We start from the raw sequence: 27,780 nt of genomic DNA, 5'->3' as shown, positions 1-27,780 counted from the left end.
GGGAACAGCCGCTCCCGCCGGGCCGGGCTGACGGGGCCGTTCATTCCCCACGGGAGCCGCCGCTCCGGCCCGGCCGGGCTGACGGGGCCGTTCATTCCTCACGGGAGCCGCCGCTCTCGCCGGGCCGGGCTGACGGGGCCGTTTCCCGCTCCCCCCGGGCCGGGCTGACGGGGCCGTTCCTTCCTCACGGGAACAGCCGCTCCCGCCGGGCCGGGCTGACGGGGCCGTTCATTCCTCACGGGAGCCGCCGCTCCGGCCCGGCCGGGCTGACGGGGCCGTTCTTTCCTCACGGGAGCCGCCGCTCCCCCCGGGCCGGGCTGACGGGGCCGTTTCCCGCCCCCCCCGGGCCGGGCTGACGGGGCCGTTCTTTCCTCACAGGAGCCGCCGCTCCCCCCGGGCCGGGCTGACGGGGCCGCTTTCCGCTCCCCCCGGGCCGGGCTGACGGGGCCGTTTCCCGCTCCCGCCGGTCCCAGCTCAGCGCGGCCCCGTGAGCTCGGCGGCAGCGCCCCCTGGCGGCCGGTCCCGGGCGGGCTGGGGTCCCTCGGGGGGATTCCCTCGGGAGCATCCCGGGACTCCCCACAGCTCCCCGGGAACGCCGCACTGCTGGAGCCTCTTTAATCAACACGAAAATATGAACCAATTCACTGCCCACAGCTTCCTACACACCACTGAACTACTTGGTCTTTTCTCCCAGTCTTTGTCCTTGACAGTAAATTCGAAGTTCATAGTTGACTATTTGCATTTCAGCTTCTAAGTATCATAGAAGGCACTTTGGTCTTCTGATATAAATCAGAACTAAACTTCTACAGGAGGCATGAGAAAAACTGCACTGCTGAGATATGTAACCTCCGACAAGTGAGGGCACCAGCAGCATCCATTTATGTAAAGGACAAAGTTTTGGTAAACTCCACCTTTCAGGGCACAGGAAGCTAAAGAAAAAGAAGACAAACAGACACAGTACACAGTTATTTTATTGAAATACTTGAAAAGGCCAGCAATGGAAAAATAGGTTTGTCATGAGGAATTTAATGTTTGGTTTACTTGATCGTTAAAAAAGCTGTGTCTATAGATAATTCTAGACCATTACAGAATGCACTGTGATCCATGCAACTAATATACTACAGTAGAATAGGCACTGTGTACTATTGTAGTTTTCTCTTATACACAGCTTTCAATGAGTATGACTGACAGATGTGAGAAATTAAACTGCAACATTTTCCAAATTATAACCGTTTAGAACATACAAAATTTGCTTGTCTGATTCATGAGGGTTATAAAACACAACGTAGTGAAAAATGAAAACCACGGGTTACACACAGTGTATGAAGTTGGTCTGGCAGTTTTCAAAGTTTTACCTTTTTCCTCTTAAAAGAGACCAGACTCTAAATATGTCACTGGTCATGTAAAATACAAAATCATAGGCCAGGACAGCAAAGGTGACTCTTTCCTGAAATACATGATTAGAGGGGCAAATTTGTTCATCAGTTAAAAATATGAACAAAAATCACAAATTCTGCCTGCTATAGCTTATAGTCCAAAAAGATGAAGTCACTTCAGATGAATGTGAAATAAATAAGCAATCCTTGAGGAAGTATGATCCTTGAGTTGAGTCTACTCTACTGAAAATGAATTTCACCTATACACTAGAATGTCACCATGGTGAACATCTAAGAACAGTATTTTGAATAGGTTTTTGGGAAGCAATGTCTTACTTGCTTTAATATGTACAGGTTATTTACAACAAATTCCCTTTTGGCCTTACAAGTTAAGCCATTTTAGCTGGCTGTTAAGATGCAATTCCTTTTTTCCACACATTATGCAATACTGTAATTGGAGCTATAATTTAAAATAATCTTAAGCATGAATTACAAATATTAATAAAGTAACTCTGCATATATAAATATTTCTAGCAGAATTTAAAGCATTCAGAATGTACATAAAAGTGGTTTTTTATTTATTTATTTGGTAGGGCCAGATGTGCTTCTTCTCAGATCATCGCTGCTTTAGTAGTGCTTTGTACATGGCAAAACCCAAAACTGCAAACACAGTAGCACCAAAACTTGCTCGGAGCCAGAACGTTGAGCTCTTGAGGTCCGCTTGTGTCACATGCCTGAAATTTAACACACATACAGAACCAGGTTAATTCCATGACAGGAACTCCAGACAGCTTGTGCTAAACTACTCTGCTTTTGGAAATTCATCACTACACTTGTCACAGGCAAACAGCTCACAATTCAGCCTTACAAGCACTTTACACTTATTTTGCTTTTCTTAAAGCTCCGGATTTGATCTGCAGCCCTGAGCACATCCGATCTCCCTGAAGTCAGAGCGCTCACACGGCTGAGGAGAAATGCAGGAGCAGATCATTACTCATGGATGTGGGGAGGGCAGTGTCTCCTTTGAGAGTACCAGCAAGCATTCAGGAAAGGAAAGCAAAAATAGCTACAAATAATTAGTAACTCATAGTGAGAACAACTCTGTCCAGCAAAATCCTTTTTTCTTTCTTTCTTTCTTTCTTTTCTAAATGTTGAGTTTAATATTTCTGCTTTTCCATTAAAAACTTCCCAGTCCTGTTGATTATCTACTTATTCTACCCCCAAAAAAGTTTACTGACAAGTAGCAAGTAATATCTTTCCAAAAGCTAGAATCAAACCATTTTAAAATCCCTTTCTTCCCAGTAGTCACAAGAACAGCAACAGTCATCCAACACCAAGCTGAAAGCTAAGAGAGAGTGCGAGTGAAACAAGCAGTGACGATGGCACCAACAGAAAAAGACAGTATGGAGTGACTGTATGACAGAAAAATCCACATCTCACATGACAGTGGAGACAGGCAATGACCCAACTCTCCCAAATATTGCAAGAAGTCTGTGAACATGCTCAGTTAAGCAAGGCTGGCCACCCTTAACAGCAGTCTGAAGTATGACAGCTTACCAGAAAGCAGGAGCTACCATTTAAAACAAGTTATCATAAATGCCATAATTCAAAGCACAGGAAGTTCCTAAACAATAGTAAAGTTGATTTTTTTTGTTTGTTTGCTTTAGAGATAGAACAGAACTTCACTAGCCTGCATGTTTTAGCCTGTGTTAATCGCCATGGGTTACTCAGTGAAGCTGCAGGAGGGTTAAGTAAAGGAGCACAGAGATCCTAAGCACACACAGGAGTTCATAGAGTGAGAACTGCAGGGCTGTAGCTCACAAGTGTTTAACAGAGCAGGAATTGCTACTTGCTATCAAAACACAAAAAACCAGTTTTGGATATGCTTTAGTAGACTTCTGCAGGAGCTGTAACAGCCAGATAGTTAATCAGAGTTCTGCCATACCACATGCTGAAGAACAGGCTCTTTGATGCACACACAGTTGCTCTTTAGTCTAAAAAATCCTGATCTTATTTAAGAACGCCTTGCTGGGTTATAGAACAGACCAAATCCAAGAATTCCTGCAAGCATTAGTTTTTCTACAGCTAGTTTTGACAAAGTCTCTGCAAACTGGATGTCAGGTGGCTTGCTGAGGGGAAGAAAGGGAAAAGGCAATGGCAAGGTCACCTGGGTTTGGCTGTTGTTACCTGTCTTCAAGCAAACGTGGACCAAGAGATGACTCCATGAAGATGGAATCTTCTACAGAGTGGACGGCGTGCACCTGCTGCATAATCCTGCTCTCCTCGTCTGCTAACAGCATGGCCCCCACCTCAGCTAGGGAGGCTCTTAACCTTTTCACACACATGCACAGTGCAGTTCATTGCATGGCTCAACAACAGCAACCCTCTCAAACCAAAAAGCCCAGAGAATTTCTGATTTATAGCCACCTAGCCCCTGATTCTTGTGCAGTTGTTAAAAACTTAGTCTTGGGGAAAAGCAGAAACAAATCAAGTTTGTGCTTTTAATAAGCAAAGTAAAATGTATGATTTCATGTAGCTAAATGCCATTGCTTTAAGGACAAAGAAACCTGTTTATGAAACTGGATTTCTCTTCCCACTCCATCTCCACAGCCTCAACTTCCACGTGTCCCACAGGACACTGCAATACCTCTGCACCATACGCACATCAGCCATAAAAATGAGATCCCACTACTACTGAGAACTCAAAGACTGTATTTTATCACTCCAGTGGTAGTTTGGGGTCATTTCTTAGTAAAAGGCTGGGAAATCCTTTTCTTCAGATAGGTAATTATAAAACTACTCTGTGTATGTAACATGAATCACTTGTAGGTAACATGATTTTACTAGATTACATGACAAGCTCTGTTGGATAGTACACAGTGCCTGTCCTACTGCTGGATGAGTATTTGTGTAACTAACAAGTCTCCAGTTTAATTTGGTTAATTCAAATGCCCAACTATTTGTACAATTTAAAACCCCATCCCTTTAAATATGCAAATCAATGTTTAAATTGCAAATTAATGCTTAAATTGCAAATTAATGCTTTTGCATTGCCTCATAAATCACTATCTCTCACATCTAGATTTTCTGATTCCTATCTATAATTTGCCTTGTTTTGCACATGCCCATATTTAATAATATGCAAGAAACTTGCTGAGCATGCTTCATCCTTCTAAAAACAATTAATATGTTCTCAGCCATGATAAAATCCTCTTGTAATGTCTAAAGGGAGACTAAATTGGCTTTGATCCCTTTTCTAAGCCTAACAATAGCAGATTCTTTCATTTAAATAAGGAACTAATTCGAGACAGGGACTCGTCTTACAACCTCAAGGCAATCTACTCTGAATGTCTCAGCCTGAAAATCCAAATTTCAAAATGCTTACTGAAATTCAGAACATTATAGATGTCTAACTGCTTTACAACTTCATAAACATCCAATTTTTCTTCTTTCAATGTTCCTTATGCTGTCATAAAATCCATTTTTACAACTTTAATCTCTAATATTGTTTTAGCTGCCATTAAAGGAACAAAAAAAATCTGAGATAATAAAAAAGGATCAATATTTGTTTCTAGTGCGGGTTCTTTGATACAAAGGTGGCTACAATGCACAAAACCCACTCTCAATACATACTGAAAAATTCTACCTTTTCAAAAAATAACATTCAAACTTAACTTCAGTCTAGCACTAAATTGTGCTTATGATACTAATTTTCATCAGTGGTGGAAATTACTACTGCCTTGTTAGTAAGAGAGTAACCCTGAATTAGAAAAAATATTCTCTCCAAGGGTAACACATCTAAATAGATGTGCACTTTTACACAGAGTAGTAGTGAGGACTCCATAAATGAAGCTGCATTTGAAACTCTTGCTTATTAAGAAGAATGATGTTTCAAACTTTCCAAACAGGCTGCTGTGTATAATTAATCATACAATTAGTTCCACAAATATATGAAAGTCTAGAAATTTTGCCTTTGGCACAAAATTCGGATTTTAATGCACATTTTGGAAAGAAAAAGGCATATTTTTATTGAACCTACTCTTAACAGTGAGTCAAGGACCTTGCCACTCGTTGACGAAGATCTCTGAAATCTGGACAGGTTTTTTTTCAAGAGACTTTAACAACTCACAGGAAGTTTGTCACATGCACTTGCTAAGAAGTTAACTGAGCATGCCTGCCACGGTACACACAGAAAACTGCTGAGTTACACACTGATGCTGACACTTTGCCCAAGGTCAGCAGCAGAATAATTCCCAGGTTTGGGAAGGTTTATCCTTAAATACAGGACTTCAAAAACATTCCTATAGCAACTTCCAAAGCATTTTAAAAGCACAATGCTGAGGCCAACAGGCTGCTCACATGGCTCCTCACAGCAGAACTCAAAGCAAGATCATGCAGCAGCCTGCTCTGACAAAGGCTCTTAGCATTAAATATAAGCAACTGAATTCCAAAAGCATCACATAACCTGCACGAGCTGCTGCAGCTTCCCTTCAGGCACATATTTTCCTAGGTTGCAAACTAAGTCCAGCAGTTAGAATTTTCCCCCATGCATTAGTAATCTAAAATGTGAAAAGCTCCAAATGCATCTTATTATCCATAAAACCTAAAAATGGATGTGGAATGCCAATTCATTACACTCTGTTTAGAAAGAAATCAAGGGACACAGCTTTGGAAATTTCTATGTGGTCTGGGGCATCAAACAGTTTAGAGAAGGAGGAAAATAAATTAGCAATTTCTAATGCCCTAATGTGATTTTGGGGATGTCACTTAGCAATGTCCTAATTTGGGGGACATCTAAGTGTAGAGACAGATTTCTGCAATTAGATTTAAAGGCAATATGCAAGTTTTGAAAAAAAACCTGTGTACACTGCACATAGTGAAAGGCAAATTCTGGGTTATACTCTTAAAACTTCACCATTATTACAGGAAAACACAATAATAATTTATTGTCTTAACTTTAATTTCACAGAAGGAAGGTTGTCACAGAAACCAAAACCTTACTATTAATTCCTGAAACAACCAGGTTTCATATGGAAGTAGAATTTCACTTCATTCCATGGTGTTTTAAAAAATTTAAAGAAAAACATCCTCCAAGAAGTCTCCTTGATGAACACAATTCTCATGCATTAGGATCATCTTATTTTGAAATGAACTTAGCTGACAGAAAAATGCCACTACTGTACAAGCAAAAGGCAACATGGATGATTTGAAACCAAGGGAAAAAAAAGCCAAAAATCCAAGCTCATCATTAAAGAAAGGGTTAGAATGACTGCTTTTGGTAAAACAATGTAGTAAAAAGAGATTAGGTGCCAGCCAGCCAAATTCAAGTGAACACCTAAAGGAAAAAACAAATTACAACTATAAAAATATTACAGGATATTAGCAAGTCTCATACATGCATGTCCAGTGCTTTGAATGCTGTGCCTCCTTCCTCAAGGAACCAATAAATTGTGACCCTGGGCAGTTCAAACCAACACAGAAACCTCCAGGCTGAACCTGCCTTTGTGACAGCCTGCAAGCCTCAGGGGAACTCCTGAAATTTGTTCACAGAGAGAAACTGAGGGGGGCATGAGCAGGTTTCTCAGTTGCACAGAGGCAATGTTCTTCCTTTAATTACTACAGTGGGAATATTCAAATGTGGTTTTTGTTGTGCCTTGGTAACAGTGTGTAGGGGTTACTTAGCAACAAAGGGCACAGGAAGGGGTCCCATGTGAAAAATTTCAGTTTACCTGAAAAGCTTCCACAGCCTAAGGGAATAGAAGGGGATCAGGAGGATTGAGTACTCACTAGAAACCTCCTTCTCCCATCAGTTATCTAACTTTTGCCCAACTAGCTGACTTAATGGTAAGCACTCGTGAAAGCAGAGTAAGAAAATTTATAGAAACTAACTGAATCAGAAAGTCCTTCTTGATCCAAATGCTTTCTCTAATTGCACATCATTGGATGTATGATTTTTATAAGACAAGAAATCCATCTCTACTCTCATATGCCTACAACTGGGAGCTATTTCCTCCTGTTTAGAGGTATCCCAGTTCTACCACATGTGCTGTTATGCAGCAGTTCATGTGTTGAATGGTAAATAACCTCAGCAAGGTGTTTGGTTAGGGACTTGGTGAGATGAAGTGAGCGTGCTGGAAACCTGGAACAAACTCTAGTGACTGAGAGACAAGGGGATTCTAGCAAATAATTCTTTCAGGAGGGAAGTGTCTGTGAGGAATTCTCCTCACCTTGAATTACAGACTTTTTAGGCAGTGGTGGATTCCTATGTTTGTTACAGACTCTCTAGTGATAAGGTGTGGAGTGACAGCATCTCAAACCTCAATAAAATATTTCAGTACCCTGAGACCCTGACAGCACTTCAGAGGAATGAAGTTCAATGTCTAATGCAAGACTCAAAAAACCCCATAAAACAGAGAAACAAATCACAACAGCAAATGGAGCAACCCATACCAGTTCCAAAAAATGAAGATGTGTTAGAGGAAATTTCAGCCTCAATAATGAAGAGCTGGGATTTTCTAGTAGTGACTGCTCAATGAAGTTTTAGAGTGACAATATGCAAAGAGATTGCTGTTTCAAGGTATTTCTGTCTATGGGATGAGTGCTGTAGAAGAGATGCAGCATGAAGAGCCTCACTCATTCAGTCTTTTCCTAAGCTAATGAGTTTTTCACCCTTCCCTGAATTCTCACTCTGTGGTTAACGCTTGTATCTTGGATTAAAGTGGTATTTGACAAGAAAAACGCTCAATCCTGTAGGTGGGTGTATTAGCAGACCTCCTACAAGTGTGTCATTTGCATTAATCTTACTTGGAGCAGCTACATCTGAAGCCTGTATGAAGTAGGAACATCCATGGACCAGCAGCATGTTAGGATACCTGAACCATGGCCTTCAAATAAACACATTTCCCATCTAAGCCTCCAAGAAGGCCATGGAGGGTGGAACCATTGCACTGCAACAATTGTTTGGTTTGAACTCCCATTTGCTGGGGTGTGATGACAAGTGCTGAGGTGTTAGTAAATCCTGTGTATCCAAAACTGCCTGCAGGACAAGCTATAGCACTGTTTTCAATGCTGAAAACCAGTTATCTCTCTTTACCAATTGTTTTTCCAAAAGTATCTGGAAATGCAAATGTTTAAGCACTTACCACTTACATTTGCATTTCATTCAGAGGGAACTGGATGTTTAAAGATCTGGATTATTTTTTAAGACAAAATGCCCACTCTTTGTGTAAACCAAGCATAACACACACACACAGAGAAATTCTATGAACTCCCAAATATCAAATTAGCAATTATAAACATGTCATATATTACATGATGCTGCTGTAGTCAAGCTGTGGCTTTATGAAAATATCTGTGTAACTGGATCTAAAAGGCACTACCTCTAATCAATACTAAACAAACCTGTAATGTCTCAAGTGAGAAACATTACACAGATTTGCAGACACTACTTAATGACTATTAGCAGTTCCCTAAAAACACAGTCCTAATTCCTGCACATTATTTCTGCAATCACAAAGAGCCTGAATCAACAACCAATCAGCAATGTTTCACAAAAATGCCTAAACTAAGCTCAAAAGAACCTCCAAGTTAAACCAAGTTTGATAATTCTATAACAATTATTAAAATATTGGCCTATTTAGTGGATATGGAGTGAAAAATCTGCAGTATATAAGGTTACCAATTGGTATTCCAAAGACACCCTTTATTTTAAAAGCACACCTGGTACCTAGTAAATAAAGTTAAGGACCTGTTAAGAACTGCAGTGAAGAGTTTGTTCTTTACAGATTGCAGCAAGTCTGAGTTGAGGAAGTTCTGACAGATGCAAAATGTACACCTGTTGCAGGCGCACATACAGCGTAACCGGGCATGGCTGCGAAAACACACAGAAGGACAGGAGTTGAAATCTTGCTCATCAAATCAGGTGCACATTAGGACTGTGCCACAACCAAGAGAGAGATTTAGGAATAAAAGGTACATTTGAATGAGTAGGGAGAGGAGGAAAAAAAAATACACTGGGGAAGAAAGGGTACAACTACAGCTGTGCAGAATTTAAAGGTTAGAGGTTCTACGTCTTGGACATTTGGCATCACCACCATATACAGATCTTAACAGCAAAGCACAGACATGAATGAAAATGTCTGATGAATTTATACAAGTTCCCATAAAAGGGAAGCATTTAAAGGCTTCTGAGTATGTCTGCACAGCAATAGATAACACCCCTTTTTCAAAGGAAAGGAAGCCACATTTTCTACCACTTCGAATGCACTCTTTACCGGGTGAGCATTGCCTCTGTTTTTCCCACCCTACCAAACACACATGCTTGAAAACTAAGGGAGAAGCAGGAATATTGATATGACAGACATTTGGTCAGTGCTACACTTTAGTGGTTTCCCAGTATTCCAGTGCTACAAAATGAACACAAGAGTAAACAAAAAAAAAACCAACAAACCCAAAACCAAAACTAAAGCTTTACAGATGTAATTCAGTAAATTCAGTTTCAAATAATTAGAAATACCCTATTATTTTGGGTGAAAGTGACATTAGTTCTATTTATTTTAAAGCAAATGTCAGCTGTCATACTAGACTCCATCTGCTGTAATATTTATGTCGTTCATCACCATATTAAAAGCTTCACCCACCAAAAAAAGAGATGCAAAGTGAGTTTAGCAACAGTGAGATGTGTAGTGAAGAAGAATCTGAGCTTAAGTATCTTGTACCCGAAGTCCAAAGACATTTATACAAAAATTCTATTAAAATTATAATATTATTAGATGAATGACCTGTAGCACATAGTAACAAACACCCTGAAAACAAAAAGTATTTTAAGCAGTGGACTGGGGGAACTGTTTGCACTAAGGGGCCACTGCAATCAGCTGTCGAGCTACCAACAAGGATTAGAGTACAACTTGATCTCAAAAATACCAAGATATGAAAACTTATATACTTTTTGTATTCCCAATATGGACCAAATAGAAAGAAGCCTGTTTGTTGGAATTTGCATCATGAGCTGCATGAACTAGGGTATTCTTCAACTTGGCAACAATATCTGAGACTGATTTCTGTGTTGGATCTATGCCTAGCTCCTCAATTTGAAATGGTTTAAAGATCCTACTGAGGCCAGTCGTGTCTCTCTGTTGCTAAAGCTCGGTGAGGCAGGTCCATCCTGTGGCTAACGATGGCATGCAGTGAGTGCTGCTGTGTGACCATGCACATGGAAAACAGAACAGCTCCAGTACTTACGGATACATTGCCATAGTTGTCAGTTTTACAAAGATATCCTTACTCGGCACATCAGCAGTATTACAAGTAAAGGCTTGGGGTGGAGGCATTTTGTGTTTTCTGCAGAATTCAGCAGGAGAAATACTATATTCCTGTCTAACTTCATGCAAGTCGGACTTGGCAGCTACCACTAAACATGGTATTCTGCTGTCCATGAAGTGCTGCTGCAAATTTAAAGAAAAAGAAGTGAAAGAAACAGTATATGAAAAATTCAACCTGGAACAGGCTGTATTACACTGGTTGCAGCAGCATTAAGATATATTCATGCCACTGAAGTCAGGCATTTCTAGAAGTAGAGTAGTTTACATAGAAAAGCAGATGTTTGCTTTGTATGAGTAACAGAAGTGCACCGCTGCCAAGGCATTCTGATAAATAACCAGCATTTAGAAATAAAATGTCTTTTAAGCACTAGAACCAGTGTTTAGGTCAGGTAACTGATACTGAATATTTAGTCAAAGAGAAGAAATACAAATGTAGAGGTTTGTAAATATAAACTCTACAAACCTTAAAAATCCTGGCACAGTACTCAAAGGATTTCGGATTACTGACATCATATACCAGGCAGACAGCATCGCATATGGTCTCAGCATCAGTTAAAAAGTCTGAGTCACTGACATCGTGTAGCTGGAAAAAAAGATGGTTGCACAGGGAGGAAAGCTTGTTATTATGCAGTAAAAGGAATTTTGAAACTTGTCTCATAATTTTTATGGTTTGTTTTTATGTATCCTTCAAACTAATGGACTAATAGGCAGAATCAATGAAAAAGAACAGCAGGAATTTACCATACAGCCAGCATATGTGAGCTGTTAACATCACATCTGCAGGCAATCACCACCTCAACATAAAAAGTGATATTTACTTTAAAACAAAGGTTTTAAAGTACAGAAATGGGCATTCACCCTACAGAGAAAAACCACAGAGCAGGACTAGATCTCAGAAAACAAAGAAAGAGAGATCATATTATCATAAAGGAGAACTAGAATGGAACAAGCCTTAAAGAACTGATTTCTCCCACTGAATACTAATTTTAGCCATTCTAATCACTCTGTGTGACAGATACTGAATAGGTAGACTGACTTCTGATCATTTATCACATGTTATAATTTGATACCCTGCAGTGTAACCATAAATGGACTAGGTTTTGTACAACTCATGTCAACGTTTCAAAAATAACAGGTCTGACCAGGTTCGGCTAAATTATCAACAAAAAACCCCAGAAGTTACTTGGGACAGAAAATATTTGAGAGGAATCCACATTAAGAAAAGAGAATTAAAACTAGTTTGTTGTAGAAGGCTCTGAATAATTTACAGAACTTTAACATTAACCAGTCTTAGAGGCAGCCTTTAAGACTGAGGCAGCCTTACCACAAGAATGAGGCAGCCTTACCAGCAAGTATTTTTCTTGTCCATATACATAGACTGTATTAATGGCATAGTAAGATTTGTGTTCTGCACGTATTTGCCTCTGTCTCTGAAAAAGCAGAATTTCATGTTAGACCACAGCAACTTTTCCCTTTAAGTTAGATTTGAACAGCTGGTTTACTCCATTTAATGAATTAAAATTATAGTTATCTTTGGAGTTTTTGCAAGGAAATGCATAGCTATAATCTATGATGTACAAGTCATTATTGCATGCAATAGCCACTGCCAAAATAGAACAAAACCAAAAAAACCCAAACTCCTCCAAGTAATTCTGCATTTCCTTGAAGAACTCAGCAAACTGAGTAATAACCATTCAAGCTCTAAGATCAATCACTTCTGCTGTCTAATCTTAACTCAAGAGCATATATAGGTGAATAGAGGCAGTATGTTTCTTACTATTAGATTTCTTCCAAGAAGAGCTTGAAGAACTCCACTTTTCCCACAGCCTTTCATTCCAACAACGTTGCATCGGAAGACATTTCGCTGAGTCTGTTTTTTCTGGAGGTCTATCTTTTTATCTCTTGTCACTTTTGGAAAAACACAAATATTTTTCACAAGATATAAATGCATGTGAAAACATGAAAATGCACACAAAACAATCTTCCAAGAATATTAAAGGTTTCACTTGAGCAGAAAGTAAAAGAGAGTAAATGAAAATAGATGAACCATCAAACAATTTACTCTCTAGTATATTTCTAAATTTAAATTTCTGTGTTGTATCAAATTTTTATTACCTGTAATTGCTGATGCTTGAGATTCTTGCTCTGCAAGTATGGAGTACCCTAAATAACCCAGGTACTCCAGGCAACGCTGCACATCCAGGTATGTGGTTAGTCTGGCAGAGGGGACAAAAAGAATTTTCAATTGTCACCATCTGGGCTTTGTCACCAATTCTTCACAGTACTGAAACAATCCTTATCTCCTATCTCCAGACTGACATGATAGAAACATTCCTGGCACTATGCAGTACTGAAGGACAAAAGTCTCTGAGAGTAAGGGGTGATAATCAGTCTTACTGGTCACCAGAACTCTACAAAGGCAGTACTTGCAGAGGCCTGTCAACCCACACTGTATTTTCTTATCTCCCCAAATAACATTTTTCTCATTTTCTGTATTTGAAATTGGGGAAAAAAAAAACCTTATTATTGAGCATCGTTTTTCAAATCATCTCTAAGGGGTAGAACAACAGCAGTAACATTTCAACAGGGATCATAGGGATTTCCACATTTTGAAGAGACACTTCTTCATTGTTAGCAGTAAATACTGGCCAAACCCTGAACAGGTTATAACAACAGCCTGAAGATCAGGCCACTGGATGGATACAAAAACTTGACTGCTTGAATCAATTTTCAACTATAAAACTTCTACTCTTTCCAATAGTTTTTAAGAGGAATCTACAAAGACATGATCATACCCAAAGTTCTCAACTAAAAATCTCCTGTATCACACTTACGTCCACTGCGAGAGAAACCCTTGGTACGTGATCCATCCTCTTTCATTTGTACAAACTGTGTTGTTCACATCAGGTCCCCATGGCATGTAAGGGAAGACTTTGAACAAGTCTTTCAATTCATCAGGAGATAAAGCACAATCTCTATCCTGAAACAAAATACAGTATCAGACATAATTGAATTAGTGCCTATTCTAAACTGGTATTTTCTTGCTGTACACTCGCAAGATTCAAGAAACCAAGCTTATTTCTTTTTAATCATTGTTCTTTCCTTGTTTTTTAATAAGATTAAATGTATAAGCTAATTAAAAACAATTTGGTACTACTGCTGTAACTGCCAACTCTCCTTGTAGACAATCGTAAGCTGCAGGTTAGTTCTGACTCTATAGGTTAACCTGAATAAAATGACATCATGATAAAAACACATTTTTGTTAGCAAAACTCCTGACAAACCCAGGCTTGTAAACATAAAGACACATACATACACACACACACTCAAATTAAATGCTTACCAAATCATGTTTATCAAAAATACTTTGAAGAAACAAGTATGCATGATGATTTAGTTCTGTTGTGCAGTCAGGGGGAATTTTTAGGCTGTTCATAGAAAACAAAAACAGATACAAGAAGCATTAATTGTTTATGAAATACAGAATATTAAAACTCAAAATATATACTTTATGAATTATAACATTTAGTATCTGACTTGGCACTTAACTTTAATAATTTATCTTCACATAGATCAAAGCACATACTTTTTATTAGGAATTCTAAAATGATGAGTGAATGCCTTTATATATAGCTCTTTATATATGCCTTTATATATAGCTCTACAGTAATCACATTTTTGTTGGTTTGCTTTGTTTTTGTACTTCAGGGTTTGGGTTTTTAAAAAAAAAATGATGCAATTACATTTTTTAATAGAAGCCACAGAATTGATCAATCTATTTTTAATTGGAGGATTTTCGATAGGTCTCAAATGCTATGAAAATATTGACAAGTCTTTTAGAATTTAATAATAATACAATTAATCACATACAATAATCAACTGCTGAAATTTATGTTCCAGTTTTATACTAAGAATCTCTTCTGCTGCCTTTCTGGGGAGGGGAGGGGAGGGGAGGGGAGGGGAGGGGAGGGGAGGGGAGGGGAGGGGAGGAGAGGAGAGGAGAGGAGAGGAGAGGAGAGGAGAGGAGAGGAGAGGAGAGGAGAGGAGAGGAGAGGAGAGGAGAGGAGAGGAGAGGAGAGGAGAGGAGAGGAGAGGAGAGGAGAGGAGAGGAGAGGAGAGGAGAGGAGAGGAGAGGAGAGGAGAGGAGAGGAGAGGAGAGGAGAGGAGAGGAGAGGAGAGGAGAGGGAGAGGGAGAGGGAGAGGAGAGGGAGAGGAGAGGAGATTTGGCACAAGGGAGTTCCTCCTTGGTGCTCAGCCACATGAAGGTTTTGGCTGGGTGGTCATGAAGCAAGGGAGGTACTTGATGTAACAATGTGTTAAATAAACACAGTGCTGGAATAGCCCTCTCCTCCTGCCCGAGCAGGAGCAGCAGAGCCTGACCTGAAGCTCAGGAGGCTGAAGTGGTACCTACGGAGGGAACAGGTACTCTGGTGTGAGCTCCAAGTCATCGTCGTAGCCAAAGCGACGCAAAACAGTCCAGGTTGTCTCGTGCCTTCCTCGCTGAATGAAAAGTGTGTGTAGAAAAAGAAAACCTAAAAATCAAAAATGGTGAAATCTTAAGGCTCTGAAGTGCTCTACCTGTGACAAGTGTTTTCAATAGAATCAGTATCAGGTACTCAAAATACACATTACAATTTTAAACCTCCTGGGTGATAGTACAGCATTATCTACAAGACTGAACATTCAGAAATCATGGTATTTGTAAAAGTATTCTCCAAGGAACCGTTTCCTTCAAACAATCCCTTGGTTTTCTGTTGTTTGCTTTTTCCAGTACCAGCATTTTAGAGCTGTATGAAGATAAACCCAGTATTTTCAATAGTTTAAACCAGAAAGCTTTAGCCTGGAGGAGCCTTGGAGGGCAGTTTGATGGAAGACTGCTTTGAGTTTTCTGGTATCAAAATAACTGGATAAGATTTTGTTTGGCACTTCCTAGGGCTTAAAGAACACCAAGACATCACTGTTTAGCAAGCTCAGCTCTAGCAGTCTGAAAATCAAGACAGAGATCATATTCCAAAAGACCACCTTTTTCACATAAGAGTGATTATCAATTGTATAATCTTTTAAGAATTAAATAAGACTCACCTTTTAATGTCAATCCATTATCTGCAACTCCATCACTTAGGTTTTTCCTGACTACATTCTTTACGTCTTCCAAAGCTTGAGGTGCCAGTGGTGTATTAAAACAAATTCTCTAACACAAAACCCAAAAAAAACCATGTTAGTACCACTGGCTACTGAGCTGGACAAACAGTATGTTCTGTATGAAATACAGCCTTAAAAATTCTGATAAGCTGGTTAAAGACAACAACACAATGTCTTAGTGGAAATAAAGGTATAAAAACTGCATTTTATTTTTAAGTACATTAATAGATTTTTTAAATTTCGATCTTGAACTCAAATTTGAACAATGGTTAGAAATAAAAATAATTTCATTTCTGTTTGTACAAATCCATTCTTCTATGCTGCACTTGAGACCTAGTATATAGGCCTGATTCCCTTACAGCTCACACTTTATTATTTATTCAATAACCAATCATTTGTTTTCTAGAATTATATAGCATATATATAGCATTACATAGCACCTTTAAGCATGGTGGAAAGATAAGCAAGAGAGGTACCTGAAAGAAGTTGAGCTCTGCATCATTGAGAGTACCATCATTATCTTGATCAGAAATCCTAAAAATGCGAGTCAGTGCTTTAATGCAGGCAGGTTTCATCTAAGGAATAAAAGGAAGTTCAGTATCTTTCTAGGCTTGAATATAGAAAGATTACACTGAATGACACCAGGCAGCTCAATCACATGGAAACACACACTAGTCTTCATTTACAGTTTCAGAACAGAGACATTCATTCACATGTACACAAAAGTAAAAAGCAAGAGGAAATAAAAAATTGATTTAGCAAATTTATATCCATAAATTTAAAACAATTATTCCACATTAAATGTTTTTCTATTCCATTATTAGAAAAATCTCAAGCTCTTCACAAGCCGAAGGTGGCACTACTGTTGTTAAAAAAAATAAAACTCAGTTCTCTAAATTCAGTCTTATTGCTATAGAAAACTTTGAGAAACAACTAAATAAATTGGTTTTTTTTTTCCCCCAAAACATTTTCTGGTGGGGAAAAAAAAAATCACCTTAAAGTCCCAGTGCTTTGCAAAACTAAATAGGTCTAGAACTACAGCCAGCTCACTTCAAACATCAAATACTGAAAACCTTCACAGGGCTCATTCATCTAAGGCAAAGCATCGAGCATATGGACTATCTCTAGGACAAAAGAACTGCTAGGATACCTTCCAAGTGAAGGACAACACACACTGGCAATGCTCTCCCAACAACTACCGTGATGATGGACTCTTCTCTTCACAGAGGTCACACAGATTGCATAGACATTGGTTTTGGAAAACCAAAAAGATTTCAGCACAACAACTTTATCACAACATTACTAACTCATATAGATGATTCTGATGGGAGAAATCAAAACAGGGTTATTCTCTGATTCTCTACTTAACAAAGTATTTACAGCTGAAGCAACTTTTCTACTTCCCAATACTAAATGGATACAAATGGAGATTCTATTTGTACTTGCCCAGAAAATTTTAAAAAATAAAATACTCCTTCATAATATCCTCAGCTAACCACCTGATCCCTAAAAACCACACTCATCACTTGTTTCTCATCCCTTTTGCCAAAGTTTCCCAAGATTCTCAGAAAAAAAGAATTCTCTTAGATCAGGCCAAGTCTAGAGTGTTTTCCCTGAAATAAATGGAGTTCCTGTGAAATGCACATCTAAAGGAGAACTGAATTGAAGACATAATTTGGGTCACATTACATTTGGCTCAAAGCCATGAGCAAAGCTTCTCATTTTACCCAGCAGTTCACACAAGCAACAAAAAACTGTCCTCACTGCTTTGAAGGAAGAGGAAAGACAGGTCAGGTTCATACAACACAGAACAGCCCCAGTGGTTCTGGGATGCAATGCCTGACATGTGGGGTGGGGTGCTGGTAACAGAACACACTAAGAGATGCAAAATCCACTGAAAAGGAACAAACAGGAAAGTGATTCACTCCCCCCAAATTATTTGCTCTGAGAATCTATGGATAAATACCTCTTTCTCCTCTGGGCAATAAAGAGGACCTGTAGGATGTAGAACAGCTTTCTGTGCATAATAAAATAGCTCAGATATATTCTTCAAGTTTTTGGCTGAACACTGAAAGAGAAATCCTCACATTGATGAGCTAGTTTCTTGACTATTTGGCGATTTCTTCTGAAATTTAAGTAAGCATCAAATTTTTAAAGACTTAATCCCCTCCTGTCGGTACAGGGCTGGTTTGGAAAAAAGACCAGCCCCCGTACCTGCTCAATTAATTAACAAATGAGGTTTCACTACAATCTGTTGTCATACCAAGAACAGAAATCAAAAAGCAGTATCTGCTTTGGAAAAAAAAAAAAAAAGAGAGACATATCCACACATTAAATCAATTCTGAATTCTTTGCAGACATCTGTCTGGCTTAATATTAAATAGAAAACCCTTGTTAAAGAGAAGTATGTGAGGAGGCTCTAAATATTAGAATTTGACAGTAACATTTGATTATACAACCATGTAATCTTCCCTAAAGAAAGTTAACATAACAACTCACTATTAAAATTACTCATGTTTGAAATATTTAGTTTGAAAAAAAAAAACAAAACATAATCCCTTTTTCTACTATAAAGTTACCATACATGCTAGGCAAGAATGTATTTTCTGTTACTTTCTTTAACTCCAGAAAGTCTTGCATACCTCTACACAAGTTTCTATTTCTGTATATTGATTCATAATGGGAAGGATAGTTTCCATACTGCTGTACTCCACTAGATCAGACTTGTTTCCAACTAATATAAGAGGCAGCCTAAAAACAAAAGAATATTAAGAGCTTTATAGACAGATGGACAAAAATATGTTTCTTTATAGACAGATGGACAAAAATATGTTTCTTTAGCATTTTATGTCCCACCAGAAAACAGTGTAATATTTTCATGATGTAATTAAATGCCACTGGAGGCAATGGGCAAAACTAAATGGCAGCAGTTCAAATAAAGTGTTTTGATATACACTTAGACAGAAATGTACTTCTTGTTGATTCTATAAAACCCACACATTTACATACAATGGTAACTAATCCCATTGTTATTACCCAAACCAGCAGCAGCAGAAAAGCTAGACAGACCCTAGAGCCAAAGCCAGTTATACCATAGCAAATATAAACACACCTGGTAAAAGGTGCCCATGAAATTCAAAGTAAATAACATTGCTGGCACATGTACCAGACCTACATACTTCAGATCTCTTGCTTCTTGGACTTCTTATATAAACTTTAAGTTTAGCATTTGATTGTCTTAAACAATTAACATCCTCAACACTGTTCATTGACACCCATCGATGTGCAGCCTAATTCACACTTCTCAGCTTTACTTAAGCACCTGCTATCTTTGTCTGTCCTTTCATTGATGAGAGGAATCCATCGACTCGTTACCTACAGTGGGATTAAAAACAGACATGAAAAATACATATTCAAATTAAGTGTGACTGAACTGTGCACAAGTTTCACTACAACTGCTACTGCTTCTTTCCCAAAAAGGCACATACTGACCCACAAAGAAGAAAACAAAAACTGGAGCTGATTAATGAGCAACTTTCTCAGATTGGTGAAATTACTGAAAACTCATGTGAAAATGGAGCAGAAGCAAACCCACATCTGTTCATTCTCTTAAAAACTGATCTCAAACTCCATCTCAGGCATTTCAAATGTCTAATCCAGATTTCAGCTTGACATCAGTTAACAGTGCACAAGTTACATCTCAACAATGGGATAAAATGTTACTGTACCTTATCAATAGAATTCTTGTTGTTAACAGCATAGACTATACAAATCACATTTGCCTGAAATGAAGAGAAAGGAAAGGCATGGAATTCCACTGCTCAGAACCCCTGAGCAACACAGATAATTAAAGACCATACATAACAACATCAGAGTAAACTCACTAGAGAACTCTGTTCCAGGCTTGTTTAAGCTACCTGGAGCCTGATCAACAAGATTAAAACAAAGAACTTATATGGTGAGAAGTGTCAAAAAGCCTTTCTTGCAGTGTGACAGTCACAGCTTGTGCCTGCAGAGACCTGTGCCACCAGGAAATCCAAACTGAGGAGTCATAATGTGCAGCCTCCACTGAAGCACCAAACTAAATGCCAGAAATGGAACACAACACCATGACAGACTGTGCAGAAAATGTGCAAAGGTGCTCAGAAAGAACTGAAAATAGGAATCAGAAGGGATGACAAAGTCACCAAGAAGCCTGTGCTATTCATAAATGCATTAGTACCATGTGACAGAAAGCAGCAAAATGGATCTTTTCAGGATAGAATTATTTATACAAAACTGGCTTGCTGATTAAAGGATATTTAGGTTCTGTCCTTTAACTTGGAAGGACAAAGCTTAAGCTCAATTCACCAACACAGTGCCAGTACCTACTTTCTTTAAGATTTCTTAGAGATACCTTTCTATAGCACAAGACACAAAACAAAATAGAAAATGCCAAGCGAGAAACGTTTTTTCCTTCAATTCAAACTGAAGCCCATCTAATGCAGAGAACTTCAAAGGAAAAGACTTTTTCCAAAACCAGTTTCTAGCAAACACTAAAATACACTTACCTGTGATATTTCATGATAAAGCTGCTCGTCACTTTGCTCTGCTTCTGCATTTGATAGAAGTTACTCGTTAATACTAAAATTTTTGCAAACAAAATTAAAAAAACACTTCTGAAACTTAACTTGAGTATTTCAGAATGCTCATGAGGCAGCTTTGTCAAAGCCTTGTTATTTAAACTTCTTTTTATAAAATACTCTAATGACTGCTCCTTCCAAAATAATTAAATTGGTCCATTAATTTGTAAGACAGAAACAGTCACACAATTTTTACAGCTATTTTGAAGAGGAATAATTACATTTGTAGAGAGGTTCTCTTTGGAACAAGTCATAGTTTGCATCCTTCTACATTTCTCAACAGCTTCTTCCGTCTATAATGTAAACTTTTACATCAGAATATGCCATATGTTGATTTTATTAAAGTGGTGATGATTTTTATAGTGATACCAACCTTTTGTTAACTGAATCTCTGAAAAATCCGTTCAACAGAAAGAAAAAAATCACTCAACGTAAATTTAAGATCAAGTCCAACAACAAAAATGGTTTCTTTTTCCAGGTGATTAAACACATCAGAGATCTTTGCTCAGCAGTGATGGGAGAGAGAAGACAGGAAGGTACCTGCTAACATGGCCTAACTCTGGGCTTGCACTGTAAATGGCAGAAGGGTTTCTGCAGCTGTGCAACACTTGCACAGATTTATGATGGCACATGAACCCTCACAGTGAATCTATTTATCTATTCAGTAATAAGATTAAAATACAAGAAAAAAAATACAAAAGAGTAAACTAACCCAAAATCATGAGGTGTCCTAACTTAGAAATTCAGAAAGTTTCTACTTTACTCCAGGCTTCTCCCACCTGTAGCTCTGGTCCCAGACCTGCCTGCCTGTGACAGGGGCTGTTGAGACAAACAATTCCACAACACATCAGTGAGGGCACTGAGCAGTCCCTACCTGAATAATCCACTATGTGGGTTGGCACTCTTTCAGGAGTGACATCAGCTGGAATGGTGATTTCTTCAGCTCGGGGTGGAACCTGGGGTTGAAAGGAACACCAAGAAAGAACCTTTCAAGATAATCCAGATGGTGAAAAAAGCCATTCACTATAATACAAATGCCATTTGGTCAGCTTTAAACAGTGCAACTACTATTAGTTGTTCAGGTATTCGAGTACTTTTGGGTTTTATTTGTTTGGTTTTCTTTTCTTAAAAGTACTGAAAGTCACTGCTACCTTCTCATTTTCTACCTGGCTAGTTACTGCACACAGAACTTGCTGCATGCTTTGCAGAAAAGCAGCTGTTAAGGATACATTCAATGAATACTTCTATAAAACTCCAGCCCACTCTATCCAACACCTAAACAAGCATGACAGACAAAATACAAATCTCAATTTTTACACAATTGTAACCTGACAACATCCCTGCTTCTGACAGTGCTAAGCATTGAATCCAGAAAATCCTGCAAAGCAAAACATGATGCTAGAAAAAGCTAATTCTGAAAAATGCTGTAAACTCTGATAGCCCTTTTTTCCAAAGAACACTAATCCATATTTGGGAACAATCAATTTAAACCTAATTTTAATGAAAACCTCCTGCATATCTATTTATTGCCTTTCACCTGTTGACACTGAACTCTCATGATACTTTGAGTAAAACAAGGGAAAAAGAAAAGTCAATCACCACAAGAATGTCTCTTTGTAAAGCTTCAGGCTCTGCTCAGATCTCCCTCAAGAGTGATTACTGATAACACCCTACATTAAAGACTATTTCCAAGCCTGAAGTGCCTGTTAGACCCCATAATGTTGCTCTGAGCTGCCTGACTAGCCTGAGGAACTGGGCAGGTCTCTTTCAGCAGCTTTTATAGGATGCAGTATTTTTACAAAAGTTTTTTCTGTAATTTCAGGAAGATCTCGTGTTATACATAAATTATGTTTTTTCTCTACACATAAATTTAATTGAATATTCTCGGTTATACTGCAGGAAGAAGTGAGAAGTGAACAGGGGACTACAACTCACTAAGAACAATAAGAAACAACTTGCCAAAGGAACTGGATCTCCTCTTTAACTGCAAGGTTAGGAACTAAATTCAAATATGTTAACAAAATTCAGTTATGTTTGCAATCCAGTCTTGACTCCTGAACTGTGGTAAGCTACTGATCTGCATTAAACTCCGAGCAGAGTAGATTCAAAGAGCAGCACATGATGTCTATTTTAAGACCTGTGATCAGAAGAAATAAACATTCATGTTTATATGTAAAAAGCTTAACTATTTGCAGCAGCTGTGGTTCTTTTTATGCTACAAAGAAAACTATGTGCTGCCTTTCAAAGGAATAATATGTAGAAGTAGCTTTTTCTGCAGGTTTTACTTCAAGAGTCAATAAAACATTCTTCAAAGACAGAAGTAAAGGCAATGTCTTGCTTAGTCACAAAAAATGGCACAGTTATAGAATGTGACTTCTAATTCCTCATTCTCTATCATTTTGCATTCTAATTGCTCTTTAAATGTGCAACACCCCCCCCAAAATAATGGATGGTCTTGTCTCTTTCAGCACCTTCCCATTTATGTGTCTCTCATATTGAAATATGCTGACAGTCTGGACCAATTACAGCTCCTTAAAAAACCTACCATTCATCACATATAAAACAATTTGTTTAATTAACAATGTGAAAAATAAGGAAGGAACTTAGATAAAACTTAAATTTCATGTCTTCATGCAGAGATAGATTTAAACTAACCTACATCACTCTTCCTGAAGTCATCTTTGCCATTTGAAATGTGATTTTGTTTTTAAACATTACTTGAGAGCAGAGTCTATTAACTTAGTATATGACAGGACAGAAATAAAACTTAGAAAACAAATAAAAGTGCTCTACCTCTTCTGGGAATTCCTCACTGACAAGGGACATAATTAGTGATGTCTTCCCAACTCTGGCTGCAAAGGCATTAAAAACAGATATTAGATATTTTGTTTTGTTACACTTAACATTGCACCCCATCTTAAAATGGGAAGATTTTAAAAACATTTTCCAATTCACTACATTAAAGTCTTTTAAGCTATTGTTTAATCATATTAAATATGGACAATCATATTAATTATGGACAACAGCAATTTTCTCATCATTCTTTTATTGCAAAAACTTGGGCTCCATCTCCCACTTCCGTATTTCCTCCAGCAGGGAAGTGAATTCTGCTCTGCTTTACACAGAAAAACTGCCAGGTTTTAACCTTAACACAGAACACTTAAACAAACAAATAATCAAAACAAACTAGAAATGCTTTAATACAACTTCAGAAATACAAAGAATGCAGTCAGAAAAGCATGCAGAAATTAACTGTTTTTATAGAATTCTTGAGATGATAATTGCACTTTAGTCCTAAAATCCCAAGGATGAGAGCTGGACAAGAGGACAGGAACCAAGTCTGCAGTACCTTGACAACTTTAAAAGTGCAAGAGCTTAATCCCTTTGATACCAATGAGCTGTCCCCCACTAAAAGTGAAAAATACCCCAAACCACCAACCCTTCTAAAGTCACAGCTTTCTCAGTCCAAGAGGATCATCTCAACTTCAGTACCCAACACCATTCAGTCAAATAAATTACTTTGTTTACCTGCAAAGTTCAGACTTGCGCTATCACAACTTGGTTGCTTTTTTTGACCAGCTCTAATGTGACCATTTAAAACCAAGAGTTGGTAACTTCTCTCCAGGTTCCACTCTCTCTAAACCTCCTGATCTATGAGCTTTCTGGCCCTCTAGAAGCCCTGTAGGACTATTACTGCTTTATTTAGTTTTGAGACATTTCTTAAAAACCAAAATGTTCATATTCAAATACCCTCTGGGACTGTCTATTTCCAACACCTCTCAATTCAAGCAAAACTCATTTCAGCCTGGATGCAGCAGCCCCCCTGCCAGCAGGAATGTGCAACCAGCCAAGGCACTGCTCCCCAGCACTCAGAGCCTGTGTCACTGCTCCCACTGAAACCCACAGAAAATGGCACCAGGGGACAGAAGGTGTGCAGCTGATATCACTGCATTTCTCTGTTTAACTCTATAGAATTCTGAATGTGGAAGATGAAGAGGTGTGATTTGTACCACTGGCTGATTTTGTGCAGGAATTGGTGTTACTGAACTGATGATCCAGTCAGAGTACACTCATCTTATCTAGGCCTATTTTTGGTACAGTAATATGTTCTGACATCCAGAAATAAAACCTTCTCTTTAACTGACCATGAGGAAGAGTAGTTGTAAAAGAATTATGAAAAGCAAAGAGAAGCTGTTCTAAGGAGGAAGATTCCTGTTTTCCTTACAGAGAACAGCTGCACACTTTTCCCCAGTGGTACTCCCTGCAGAGCAGCAGTTGCAGGTTTCCCAACAGCAGTGCAGTTGTGCTTCCATCAAAGATACTCCAAGGAGATAAAATCCTAACTTAAACTGCCAGGCATCCTCCTGCATCAACTCCACCTTAATTTTCATCCTGACAGAATCAAAAGAGCTTCAGAAGCTCTCCTACTTCCACAGGGAAAAAAGATGAGCACTTTCCTTATAGGTAAGTAAAGTTACTAATTAGTGAAAAGAGTGATGTGTGTTTTGCACCTGACCAAGACAGTTCTAACTTCAAATAGTGGCAAAACAGGTTTTGCAGATGTAGAAACCCAACTTCTCATGACTGAAAATAGATTATGTATTGCTGGTGAGTAAATGTTCAGTATTTAGAAGCTCTTGATACACTTTCTAGTGTCCTAGGTTTTATGAAAATCCATAGGTTCTGGTGTAGAGATCTGGGTTATTTTGTTCAAATCTAGGTCAACCCTCTGCCTTTTCCAATCTGTTCAGAGTCTTAGAAATAACAGCCTAAACAGTATCAGCTGACTGGGATGAAGGAAAGCAGCACAGCACTTTATGATAATTAATTTGTCCTTTTCCTCACATATAAGTCTTTTACATCATGCTGCATAACATGCTGGACATATTCTGAAAATTACTGGCTATTAAAAATTGATGTTTGCACCCAGCATATGAGGACTAAACCAACTTAAATCTAAACTGTGGACCACTGGGAATGGAAAAGGCTGAGTTTTGGAACAGGCTTACAATAAAGAGTTCTTGGCATATTTCAGATTCTGAACCTGTTCTGCTGTTACCATTAAAAAGTGTTATATGGTCTGGACTAACCTGTGGCTTCAGACTAATAAATACACGAGACACATACACAGAGCAGGACTGGCACTGTAACTGACAAGTTTCACCAATTTGTAAAACACATTTGTCCCTCCTCCTCACTAGAGTCAAACAGAAGTGTAACATAGCAATGCTCACAATCTCTGATGTGTGCCATGTAGTACACACTGCTGTATTTAAGAAACCCGTGTCTTTAAAATTCCCTTTGGACACACTGTGACCCTTGCTGCCAAACAAAGTACCTGTTACACCTGTGCTGAAACCACTGCACACAGCCAGCCCAAAACACAGCCTTGCCAAAGACAATGAGGTAAATCAGGCATGTATTCTAAAGAGGAATTAAACTGTGCATTCAAAGGCATCAATTCCCAAACACAGTCATGCAAAACTAACCAAATACAATCTTAATGAGTTAGCTCTTAAGAGCTCCCTCAAGACTCCTCCCTGTAAGTTACAGAGAGCCTTTCTATGCAGTACAGACAGAGCCAACCTGCACTATGAAACAACAGCAAAAACTGCACTATAAATATATATGGGGCATTCAGTCCTCAGGAAAGCTTTGTTAGCAGTACCACATTCTTAGTATAACTAGGTAATTTTACTAATAACCCTTGGTAATTACTCTGTATTCTTTCCCCTCGAGGAACTTAAGCTCTCTTTGCAAACTAACACAACCTCCTCTCTGCTATTTATACCGATAAGAAGCTGAGCCTCTGTGAGCCTTGTCAATTATTTGGGTACCTAAGCGTGAACTTCAGGACACAATTTTAAGAAGACATAAAAGAATCCAGACCCACAGTACCTCTGGCATGCACCTTCGTGTGCGCTGTTTATCCAAGGTCACACAGAAAGTTAAAAGCAAAAAAAGGGATACGGACTCTCTGGCCCTGTCCTGGCCACAAACCCACAACAGCCGACCTAGAACCACTGGGAGCACATCAGGCCACTGATTTCCAAAGTCAGTAAATGGGAAACGTGAAAGTGTGCTTTTCACATGGGCAAAAAAGAAAAATGAAAAAAAAAAAAAAAAAACAAGAAAGAAAGAAAGAAAAATAAAAGCAAATGTTTAAATCGGCCGTGGCCAAACACCAGGCAAGAATTTCACCTCGGTGTCATCTCCAGGGACGTCCAAGCTGCACAATTCCACCAAGGGCCGGCCGTGCTGGTGCCCGAAGCAGGAGCCGCGGGGCTCCAGGCCGCGCTCCGAGCGGTCACGGCGGGCCCGCCCCGACCCCCGCCTGCCCCGCGGGGCCGCCGCTGCCCCGGGCTCCCCGCCCGGGCCGGGCTGAGCCCCGCAGCACCGGGGCGGTGTGACAGCCGGCGGCCCCCATCCTTCCCCGGCCCTCCTGCCTCGGCACTCACGTTCTCCCACCAGCAGGATCCGCACGTCCTTCTTCATGGCCGCGCTCGCTGCCCCCGGCCCGGGGCCGCTCACATCGGGCGGGGCGGCGGCGGCGGCGCCGCTGCGGCCTGGGCTGCCCGGGCTCCCGTCACGGAACGCGGCGGGCGCGCTACGGCGGCTCGCGAGGGACCTGCCGCGAGCGGCGGCTGCGCGGCGGCTGCGCGGGGCGGCGGCCGCCCCTGAGGGCGCGGGCGGGAGGCGGCGGCTCCCCCGGGCCGGCCGCGACCGCAGCGAGCGCTGAGGGACGGCCCGGGGCACCCGGAGCACACCGGGATCACAGGATCAGTGAGGGTGCAAAAGATCTCCGAGATCATCCCGTCCAACCTATGGCCAACACCACCGTGTCACCCAGCCCGCGGCACCGAGATCCAAGCTCAGTCCTTCCCTACACCGCTAGGGAGGGTGGATCCAACCCGGGCAGCCCGTCCCAAAGTTTAATCACCTACTCAGGAAATTCTTCCCAATGTTCAAATAGTGACACAGAGGGTTCCCATATGCACTGTGTACTGTTAGGTGTGGTGTTGCTGTGATCCAAACCACAACAAATTGCTGTCCCTGGGCACTACGGTGCAACTGGTATGTGGGAAATTAGGGATGCCCAGCGCCTTCATGCTGTTGCTGTTTTTTTTCCAGATAAACCAGCAAAGGACACCTCAACACTACAAAGGCAGTGGCTTTGGCTATCCCAGGAAAGCCACCCCAGCCTTGGAGATGCTGAATGGCACACCCTGGGATCTTACAAATGTGCATTTAGGCCATCAGAGTGTTCCGTGGCAGCAGAGTAACTCTGATGGTGAGCAGCAGTTCTGTCAACTACTTTAA

General features: G+C 39.8%; 1 protein-coding gene across 4 annotated transcripts; it reads right to left on the bottom strand.

Moving 5' to 3' along the window:
• Window positions 1-953: 953 nt before the first annotated feature.
• RHOT1 (ras homolog family member T1) lies at window positions 954-27,096 on the bottom strand. Of its 4 annotated transcripts, XM_071451310.1 has the most exons (21): window positions 26,919-27,096; window positions 23,254-23,312; window positions 21,335-21,416; window positions 20,389-20,432; window positions 19,567-19,620; window positions 19,161-19,213; window positions 18,481-18,589; window positions 17,805-17,906; window positions 16,315-16,413; window positions 15,779-15,887; window positions 15,108-15,228; window positions 14,040-14,124; window positions 13,531-13,676; window positions 12,812-12,912; window positions 12,474-12,604; window positions 12,043-12,126; window positions 11,160-11,279; window positions 10,617-10,819; window positions 9,124-9,246; window positions 3,564-3,707; window positions 954-2,110 (listed from the first exon to the last, which is right to left on the bottom strand). In XM_071451310.1, exons 1-21 carry the CDS (start codon window positions 26,953-26,955, stop codon window positions 1,993-1,995), a joined length of 2,124 nt encoding a protein of 707 aa, XP_071307411.1. In that variant the 5' UTR covers window positions 26,956-27,096; the 3' UTR covers window positions 954-1,992. The 4 variants fall into 4 exon arrangements, with proteins under 4 accessions (XP_071307411.1, XP_071307410.1, XP_071307407.1 ...); XM_071451309.1 differs by lacking the exon at window positions 3,564-3,707; XM_071451306.1 differs by lacking the exons at window positions 3,564-3,707; window positions 9,124-9,246 and having other exon boundaries at window positions 26,919-27,093.
• Between the last annotated feature and the right edge of the window lie 684 nt (window positions 27,097-27,780).

This window comes from Agelaius tricolor, unplaced genomic scaffold (assembly GCF_023055355.1).
Source record: "Agelaius tricolor isolate 1412-34295 unplaced genomic scaffold, bAgeTri1.0.p SCAF_32, whole genome shotgun sequence".
Taxonomy (NCBI): Eukaryota; Metazoa; Chordata; class Aves; order Passeriformes; family Icteridae; genus Agelaius; species Agelaius tricolor.
This window is presented reverse-complemented; position numbering and strand designations above follow the sequence as displayed.

What these genes read in the sequence shown, in the direction of transcription:
- RHOT1 (XM_071451310.1), bottom strand. Translation starts at nt 26,955, where the DNA reads ATGAAGAAGGACGTGCGGATCCTGCTGGTGGGAGAAC. An exon ending in ACAAGAATTCTATTGATAAG is followed by an intron (nt 19,214 to 19,566) that starts GTACAGTAACAT and finishes ATCCCACTGTAG; the next exon opens with GTAACGAGTCGATGGATTCC. An exon ending in TTCTTGGAAGAAATCTAATA is followed by an intron (nt 12,127 to 12,473) that starts GTAAGAAACATA and finishes CTGCTTTTTCAG; the next exon opens with AGACAGAGGCAAATACGTGC.